The 10,000-nt window shown below is 40.5% G+C and overlaps 1 protein-coding gene across 1 annotated transcript in view; it reads left to right on the top strand.

Moving 5' to 3' along the window:
• Positions 1-10,000, top strand: part of LOC137985032 (nesprin-1-like) — a 98,855-nt gene that overhangs the window by 46,335 nt on the left and 42,520 nt on the right. Inside the window, exons 40-42 of the mRNA XM_068832455.1 lie at positions 588-1,767; positions 2,067-6,976; positions 8,700-9,011. Coding sequence (XP_068688556.1) covers positions 588-1,767; positions 2,067-6,976; positions 8,700-9,011 — 6,402 coding nt within the window. The remainder of the gene's footprint in view (positions 1-587; positions 1,768-2,066; positions 6,977-8,699; positions 9,012-10,000) is intronic.

The raw sequence follows: 10,000 nt of genomic DNA, 5'->3' as shown, positions 1-10,000 counted from the left end.
TTTCATGATGTTATCGTCGCACTTAACTGGACAATTTGAGCAATTCTCGTACAGTCACCTGAAGAATAGCCCATTTCCGAGTTGCTGCATGCCTCAGTTTCAAAGCGAGTCCTGGTTCACAACAATTTAAATGGACATGAGTTGCGTATTCTTATGCAAATCAAACTAATTTCCCTTTCAATAGTTGAGCACCAAGACTCACTTCGAAACCGAGGCAAACAGCAACTCGGAAATGGCCCATTCAGGTGGCCTCAACGGGATTGGAACCGGTGACCCCTCTGCGATACCGGTCCAGTGCTCTCCCAACTGAGCTCAGTGGATCATTTCACTCCTTTGTCGATAACCCGCACTTCATATATATCTACAGTCATTTCATTCATAATTTCATGGAGGTTAAATGAACTGACTTCCATCCCTAGGAACATCCAAAGATAACTCGATTGATATTCACATGTTCCCGGCCGTGATACTCTTTACCTATTTCTTCGTGTCCTCGTCGAATACTTTTACCCCAGCCTTTTCTATGTTGCGCAGTTGTTCCTTAAATGGAAACATAATGTATTCTGAGATGTTTTTCTTCTGTTTAGCCCTTGCTAGCAGAGTTGCAAACACAGAAGGAATTTGTCAACAATCTTAGTGACAAGGGCAAGAAAATAATTCAGGAAAATCCACAGAAAAAACGGGAAACTCTAGAAAAACTGCGAACGGTCGGTGACAAATGGAAGAGAGTACACAGGCTTGCTACAGAGAAAAAGAAGTATCTCACTAAATGTATCTCAGAGGTAGAGACATTTGAGTTAAAATACAATGAATGCATGGAAGCACTTGAGAAATTTTCCAACGAAACAGTGGAGCTTGTTGATAATTCTGAAGACTTTTTAGACGTGGAATCTTCCGTGGACGAAGTGCTTCAAGTAGGTCATCGAATTTCGTCCCTTTTGCCCGAAAATGAGCACTCCATCTTAGAAGAGCGCTTAGAAAAATTGCGTTTTACATGGAAGGAGATGTGCAACGTTCGCGAGGAATCCGCGCGAGTTCATGCGGAACAAGATGTCCCGAAGATCGAAGAAGTGGACATGTTGGAATCTTCAAATGAAAGTTTTGCCCTGGAATTGGCAGAATTAGAAGCGTGGTTAAATGCGGCCGAGCATACCTTGAAGATTGATATGTTTACCGTTCCAGAAGAGGAACAGATGGACTTGATAAGAAAGCAAGAGACTTTGTACAACGAAATCCAACAAAAGAGTTTAATGATAGGAGACATTATGAGTAAGGGAAAGAAAGCTTTGGAGAGCATGAATGAACCTAAACGAGCGACTGTTCAAGGGCAACTGAAGGAACTTTCTATGAGGTGGGACAATGTTCGCATGCTATCTGAGCAACAAGGAGACGAACTTGAACGCTGCATCGGAGAACAATCGGATTATTATGATCTCTTGGAAAAGTGCGTGATGTGGATTCAAGAAACGAGTGGTGTCATGGCAGCGGAGTCAGCTAATCCGCGTGACACAGCGTCATTGCGTGACGAGCTTCAGAAGCACTCAAAAGTTTGTCAGGATATCACTCTTAAAGAAGAGATGATATCTTCTGTCGTTGACAGAGGAACTGCTCTTTGTGATAAACTCGCTGAGGAGGAGAGGACTGCTGTTATGGAACATCTAGCTCGTGTGAAAGATGAATGGAGAAATTTGCGACAGCAAGCCAAGGAAAAAGACGAAGAATTGAGATTATGTTTGGGAGAAACTGTAGCCGCAGTGGAGGATACCGGTACGTTCCCCCATAACCCTCTCACTTTTTTGCATACAATAAAGTGAGTAAATAAGTTAAAAATAGATAATTTGATCTAACTATTAGAGCTTCTTTTGCATGGTTTGGAAGGTCTAAAGCTCTCTGAGCGAGATGCATTTTGACAGCAAATTAGTTTATTTGGTACAGTTTAAACAGCAAGGAGTAAAGACGTGAAAAATAAATTTTGCTGTAATGAATAAAATTTTGGGTTTTTTTTTATTTTTTCTTTCGATCAATTCTTAAGAATATTTGCCGAAAAATTATAAATTTATTTACAGGTGAAAAGAACTTTAAAACTGATTTAGAAGCCGCTAAAGAATGGATTCAGAAAGCAAAGGTTGAAGTTGCGGGGGCGAACCACCCTTCAGGCGACGTACAGTTGTTAGAGGAGCACTTAGCGAAGTTAAAGGAAATCGCAGCCGACTGTCAGTCTCCGACGAATATTGTAAACAAGCTGCTGATGAAAAGCGAAGTTGTTTTGGAATATGCTAGTGAAACAAATAAGCAGATTCTTGAGCTGCAGTTGGATGAGTTAAAAAGTTCTGTGGAAGAAGTAGCTGAGCGATCCACGGTTACAATTGATGAAATTGAGAAAGCTATGGATGTGACCTGTAGTTTTCAAAAGACTTATGCGGAATTGAAGGCTTGGATCGAAAACGAAGAGAATTCCTTAGAAGTGTATTTTGTCGATGCCGATGTTCCTTTCTCAAAGACGACACTTGAAGTGCTCAAAGCCAAGCAACCGGAGATCGAGTCAAAAGAAAAAGAAATTAAAGAGTTGGCGAAAAAAGGCGCGAGGATCCCGAACTTGGACAGTGACGGAAATGAATCTAATGAGTCTCGAGTTTTGGCTTTAGAGATGTCGTGCTTGGAATTGAAAAGCAAAATCACTGGCAAGTTGGTGTCACTTGAAGGCCAGAGGTGGAAGGTGGAAGAGTTTGAAACCGAGTTCCAGCATTGTAGGGAAATCGTTCAAGAAATTGAGAACGTCGTAACCTCTGATACTCCATCTTTCACCAACATCGAGAGCATGGAAACTTACGTCGAAGAATTAAAGGGAAATTTTCAGGACGCTCTAGCCCAGAGATGTGCTTTACTTCAGCTTGGAGAGAAAAGTGATCAAGCTTCATCTGTAACGGACGCGGAAAGGAAGCACGATGAGCTTGTTGATAAGTGGAAAACTTTGCTTGCTCGTTTTTCAGCGAAGATTGCTGAAATGGAACGCAAAATCGCCGAAGAAAAAGAACTAAATGAAAGTTTCGAGGAAGTTGCTGGCTGGATGGATGTTGTTGAAAGGGAATTGGCTACCTCTTTTGATTCTCAACAGGCTCATGAAGTGGAAGACGTAATCGCACAAGTCGAAAAACTTAAGGAGTTTAACTCTAAATGTACCTCTTACGAGCAATTTGTCGCATCCCTACGGAGTAAATTAGAAGACTCTGAGGACTCTTCGACAACGGCTTTGGGAGGGAATAAGGACCGCGTTATCTCGCTGGAAGCCCGAGTAGAAAAAATGCACAAAAATGTTTCATCGAAGCTAAAGGACGCGGAACAGTGTATAACTGATGTAAGTGAAGTTAAACAACGAACTTCTTCCATTAAAGAATGGCTGCTGAAAAATAGAGAATTGACTGTTGCCAACGAACAGACTGATCAGGAAGGAGACGTCCGAAAACTTGGCAAGAACCTTGACAAGTTTCAAAAATTGAACGATGAGGGTGCAATAGTGCTCAATGATATCCTTCAAGCAAGAGACAGAATCGGGGAGAGTGTGGGGAAAGTTTCCAGTTCTCTTGAAGAATCATTAGATATGGAACTGAACAGTCTTTGTGACTCTTTAAGAAGCGTAATCGAGGACTCCTCTGTTAAGAGTAAAGAGCTGGAACAACGACTCAATGAGGCAAGGGAATTTGAGACAGAAATTACGCGCCATGAAAGATTTGTTTGGGAATCTGATAGCATACTACACATGTCGAAAGACAAGTCCGAAAGCATAGCAGCTCTAAGGGCTGAACTTGGTGAGCTGAGAGACCTCCATACTGATATCAATAAAAAGAAAGAGGGGTTTGAATCATTTATTGTTGCATGGAAAGACTTTGTTTCACAAAGTGGAGTCCAGGAGCGAGTTGACAAGGACCACGAAGATTTTAGGAAAGTCATTATGGAAATTGAGCAAACAATAAACGATTTGGAAGGTAAGATCGCTGATTGTATGCAATGCAATGAAGAGCTTGAGGAGGCAATTGACTGGTTAAATAAATGTGCGGCTGCTCTGGATTCAAGTGAAGCTCATTCTTTGGACTGTACCAGCGCTCACGAGCAGCTTGCAAAGGTTAAAGTCTTAACAACTGAACTGAAATCTTTTGAATTTAAACTCTCTAGTCTGCAACAAAATGGAAAGATTTTGCATTTTGATGGGGATGACGGCGTGAGCAGTCTTCAAGAAAAACTTGATTCTGTCACAACTAAGTGGAAATTGCTGTGCGACAATGCAAGCGTAAAGGAGTCGGCCTTGTTGACATTTGTAGAAGCACAGAAGAACTACAATTCTATTATGGCAGATTGTAAACACGCATTAGAGGAATTAAAGGAGTTGTCCAAGGACCAGGATGTGTATTCAGCGGTGCCAGAAAAATACACCGCTCAGCTTGAAAGGTGGAAAACGCAGCAAGAGCAATGCAAGGAATTAAAAGAAAAGATTCTTGCGATGGAACAAGCTGGTGATCACATGGCTGGCACGTGCGAGGCGTTTAGGGTTCGTTTTCGAGAAGAGGTCAGCCAGATCAAGGATGACTGGCAGAAGGTAAACATGGAAGCTGAAGTCGGGCAAGAACAGCTGGAAAACTGGTTCAACGAAGTTGGCAGGGCTCGAGAGGAAATGGAGCTCAGTTTAGATCGTGTTAAAATGATTCAGAAGTCGCTTCCAAGCTCCGAGCTACACGCAAGCGATATACCAACAGCAAATAATGTTCTTGGTCAGCTGAAGCAATTGGCATCAGATCTTGACGTAGAAAAACAGAACGCTGTCACTGTTCTTAATAAAGAAGATGTGGTTTTAGCAAAGCTAAACGAGAGTGAAAAGAAAGAATGGGAAGAATCGTTCCGAGCACTTCAAAATGCCGTTAACGAAGCACAGGAACAATCTTCTGAGAAAGTCAGAAAAGCAGAAGAACGTATTAATGATATCATTGAGTTCGATAAAGAATCTGCTCGCTGCGAGAGCCTTCTGACCATTTATCAGGCAGCGGTTCCAGTTGACTTGTCATGCACGGTGGAGACAATGGAAGATCAAATGGCCAAGCTCAAAAGGCTTTACAGCGATATGGAATCACGTGAGTCGCAAATGAAAGCATTACATGAAAAAGAAAGTAAGCTTTGTAGTGATGGTCCATTAGATGGAAAGATTGGAAAACTTCAAGGGGACTGGGGTAAACTCAGGGCTTCGGTAGGTGAAAAGTTGCGTGAACTCGAGCGACTCTCTCAGGCAAAGAAAGAATTAGAGCATGAGCTCGACATATGTGCGGGAGGAGTTCAACAGCTTGAACGTGCTTTACGCGAATCAAGAAGCCTTGAAGAGTCCGTGGATGCGAGAATTCATCGAATGCATGAGCTTTGTGCTACAATAAATACATACCGTGACAATCTCGATCAGCTTTCAAGTAGATGTCACGAACTTCCAATCATTGCCTACGAGCAGAACGATCTTGATCCAAGAGAGAAGCTACGCGGTGTGGTGAAGAGGTTAGAAGAAGTGAATGGTGACGCCTTGGAAAAACTGGTCGAACTGGAAAATGAAAAGACGGAAATGCAAAACCTCGCGAAAGAAATCTCAAGATTGCGGAGCTGGATGAAAGATACCTGTACTCCATACGTTAGTAAAGAAATACCCTCTGTCGTTCAAGGAAAGGAACTGGAAAAAGCTCTTTTGGAAAATACCGAATTTGGTTCTCTTCTTAGCGCAAATTGTGAATGTGTGAGCAAATTGTTGGCTAAGATTAGGAATGTTAATGGCAATGCAAAAGCAAAAGAACTGTTGCTGGATGATGTGCGAGAAATATCAAGGAACTTGGAAGATGCTCAAATTAAGACAAGATGGAATGACTCTGAGATTAAGAAAAGCTTGCAGCAGTATACTTTGCTAAATTCTGACATTAATCATGTTAAGGTTTCACTAATGGAAGTCAAAACAAGTCAGAGCTACAAAGCGGTCGACGTTGAAGATGACAACTGGATCAAGAGTAGGATTTCCTATCAGAAAGTCGAGCTTGCAAAGATTGAGTCTTGTGAACAGATGCTTTCTTCATTGTCGACACAAATCGCTGCTTTCTCTGTCAAACAAAGCGGTTCTGGTCAGTCTGCGATCGAACAGGATGTGCAAGAGCTTACAGGAGAGGTCCATACAGTAAGACAACAGCTTGTCGATGAAATAAGTCAGCTTGAGAAACTGAGTAATTTCACTGATATGTGCACTGAATTATTGACATTCTCCGCCAGTCTCACAGCGAACATACGCGCTGTGGATGTGCTTTCCATCGCACAGGAAGCAAACGTTACGTACACCGAACAGGAACTCGCGAAATGCCGATCCATTGATCGGACTTTCGTGGAGAGGGACGGAGATTTCAAGGCACTTTTTGAAAAGGGGCAAGAAATTTTGACTTTTGCGCCGGGTGATAGAAAACTCGAAATCGAGGAACGGTACCATCAGTTGAATGAAAACAGAACCGCTTTGACAGAGTTGATCCGTGATCGAATGGAAGCTTTGCGAAATCTCGTGGCCGACCAACAAACTTTGGAAGGCTGGTTGAAAAAGGCGAGGCTTTTAATAGAGGAAGCTGCAACATTTCTGCGCGAAAATGAGGCCAGTTTAATGCTTGATGAGTCTCGAATATCTGGTCATTGCCAAACTCTCGAGGCACTAATAACCATGTTAGAAGAGTATGAGACGTACAGTGAAACGTTTCAGGACAGCGCAAAAGCCGTCGAAGTTAAGGAGATTAACATCAAAATGGTGGAGCTGAAAAACACGTTAGTTACTCACCAGAGTGAGCTTCAGGTATTTCAAAAGCAATATCAAGCATTTCAAACGGAAGCTATGGAAGCTGAAAGAATTTTCGAGCGATGTAAAGCTGAGCATTATGTACCCAGTTCAATGCAAGAGGCTGAAGAGATGTCAGCTCATGTGGAGGTAATTTTTTTATCATTTATTGAGTTTAATTACGTATTAATATTAAACCGCCTCTACATGAGAAGCGTTTGGTAAGGTAGCCGCCGGATTCAACTTTTCGTGTACAAGAAATCGAATTTCAAGTGACACGCGCTTCAGAACGAGGCTGAGATGAACTCGACTATGGCGTCTTTTTAGTTGCCATGTGTGGTATAGGAAAACAATGCTTACCTTCCCATGCACTTTATTTTTGAAAATGAACGCTATTTGTTACATACCGAACTGGTTATGAAATAAATCAGAGGAAGGAAAGTGTCGGTTATGAAAGCTTTATTCGATTAAATATTTCGCGAGTTTTGGTCGAAACCACCTTAAAACTGTGTGTGGCTGAGGTTTGAGATATTCATCACCTTGAGATTTATATGTTGCATTGGTTGGTTTTACAGTATAGACACGCGAATGCGCACGTGACGTCCAAACCAATTTCAAGTCCAAAAGACTGTTGCTTTGATCACGCCATTTTTATATAATGCATATTACGCGATAAAGGTGATTGTCATTTTTCAGCCATCCTTAAACAGACAGTGCCCCTCGTTGTTTGAATTTACGATGAGTTTTTTCTTTGTTTTGAAACAAAAGCACTATCACTGAAATCGCGACAGTTTTTCTTGTTCCGAAAATAGAATCATGGAATGAGCCCTGCAGAGTTTTTCGAACGTTTTCCTCTTGTTTTCACTATGAATATGGTTCCGGAGATTTTTTATTTTATCTACTTAGAAGAGAATGTGGTGAGTTGGACGGAAATTTTCTGGTGTTCTATTTAGCAATACTACTGACAAATTTGAGTTTGAACTTGTCCTCGTAACTTTGTTCAGTGTTTTATCGATGACAGCACATCACTGTGTTTTAATAAGCTTTTATGCTAGGTGGGGTCTCATAGTAATTTCTCGCCCTAAAGTAAAAGCTAAATTGAGCAGCTTGGTAAACGGCAACGCCACAGGAAAGTACTTCTCAGTCGCTTCTTGGCCGAATTATTTGTCCCGGCGGAGGATAGTTAATTTAGTAAAAGTGGCCTTGGATTTGTGGGTGATATCAAGTCTTGTTTCGCTGTTCCAGCGGCTGCTGCTGTAACTTAAGATGTCGCTTGAGGGTTTTATATATTGTCTTATTTTCCCGCCACTCCAGTCTGCTTATTCAGTTTACTTTGATGATAAGTTACAAAATTTTATTTTGGCTTACACTTTCAAGTATCGAATGGTGATAATTTGTTGTGTCGCTTTCTTATCCTTAGGGTTAGTTTTCCAGTACTTTAGACGTTAAATTGTAATTAGTGATCACAGCCGAATTTTTTTATTCTTGTCCACATAGATTGGCCCTTTTCTGTCTCGTGTTTTTGTCGTGTCAGCAGGTGACAGCGGGTTGGTTGTTGATATCAACGTCGGTTTCTCAAAGTATAATTCTCTTTACATATCACCATATCGTATTGAGATCAGAGAATATAAAGATACATCAAATCTGTCACTTCCACTCGCTGACTTGTAACTTATAACCCTCTACTTTATCTAATATTTGTTATGAACCCAAATATTCTCCATTCTAGGGCCAAAATGTTTGCCAAATTTCCATGTTGAAATTACAATCAACGGGGAATTTGTTCAAAATTGAATAAGTGCACGCCTTAAGGAACCAATATTAGTAGTGAGAAGTTGAGTTTCGGGTGAATATTGTTTGTTTCTTCTTCAAGGAATTACTAACAGAACTAAATTCCAAGGAAAGCTCCTTGAGCACGCGAGGCGAACAAGTCAGCGGTAAAATGACCAAGCTCGAACGCGAGGAGTTTGAAAGCAGGCTGCAAAACTTAAACGAAGAATGGAAAAGGGCAGGGCAAAAACTGACTGAAGAACGAGAATTGTTAAGAGGTGGAATATCAAGCTGTATGAAACAACTAGAGATCATGGAACAAGCGAAAGAGGCGGCGAAGGAGGTTGATGAACTCTTGAGCGAAGTAAACAATTTAAGGGCCGATGATTTGGATTCTGCAGAGAGTAAAACAGAGGTAAGTGATTTGAAATAACTTTTCACTTTAAATCTATTCGAGTTTGTTATAAAACTCTGATTTGAAATTGTCAAAAATTAAATTTAACCAGATTAACTTCTAACCAACTGACCGTAGTCAGTTTGCTAATTGTTTCTACGCTGAATAAAAAGATCTTCCGAGTTTTTAAAAGTTTATCAGAAAAAAAGAGGAACTGTTTTCGACATCTGAGTATTTTACCAACCTTTCTTCGTTTTTTTTATTCCACGGCACTGTTTGTTATTTTCTATGCCATAGATTTTCAATATGTTTGAAGCAGGCCTCTTGAAAATAAGTTTTTGCATATTCAATTCAATCAGTCGGTTGACACACAGCACTCTTCTAACACATGTACAGTTTTTCAGAGCTTTATTTTCCTGGAAGATCGCGAGTGGGTTACGTTGATGGTGTTCTGTTTATATGTCTGTTATAAAAATGTCTCTGATATATCGATTGTAAAAAAGAAGTAACCTCCCTTGTGATCATAGAAAAATATAATAATTTGCATTTCAAGGAGATAAAAGAATATGGTTTCCTTCCTCATTTCGTGATATTGGATTGTTGGGCACTCGTCTGTTTTCATTTGAAGTAAAGAAAACCAAATATTATGTTCTAATTCGCAAATGAATTTTAACCAACGTAAGCTTTGATCATTCAAACTTCTCTAGGCGAAGTCGTTCATCATCATTATTGCTACCGATATATTTATTTTTGTATTTCGGTTTTGCGGATTTTTCGTGATGATACTTAAGTTTCACATTCTAATTTGTGGTTTCGCTTCACCGAAATTGCGGCCGTCGTTGACCTTCGTCCTTATTGTTTTCATTTGTCAAAACTAAATATCGTGAAGTTTTCGCGTCGTTTTCTGAGAAAATAAGTTGAAAGCTTCGCTCAGAAACGCATGGTTATGGATTTTACTTTAATTAACTGAGTTTAAAAGTTGCAGGTTTTGGGGATTCTTGACAGAAAAT

Source organism: Montipora foliosa, chromosome 14 (assembly GCF_036669935.1).
Source record: "Montipora foliosa isolate CH-2021 chromosome 14, ASM3666993v2, whole genome shotgun sequence".
Taxonomy (NCBI): domain Eukaryota; kingdom Metazoa; phylum Cnidaria; class Anthozoa; order Scleractinia; family Acroporidae; genus Montipora; species Montipora foliosa.
This window is presented reverse-complemented; position numbering and strand designations above follow the sequence as displayed.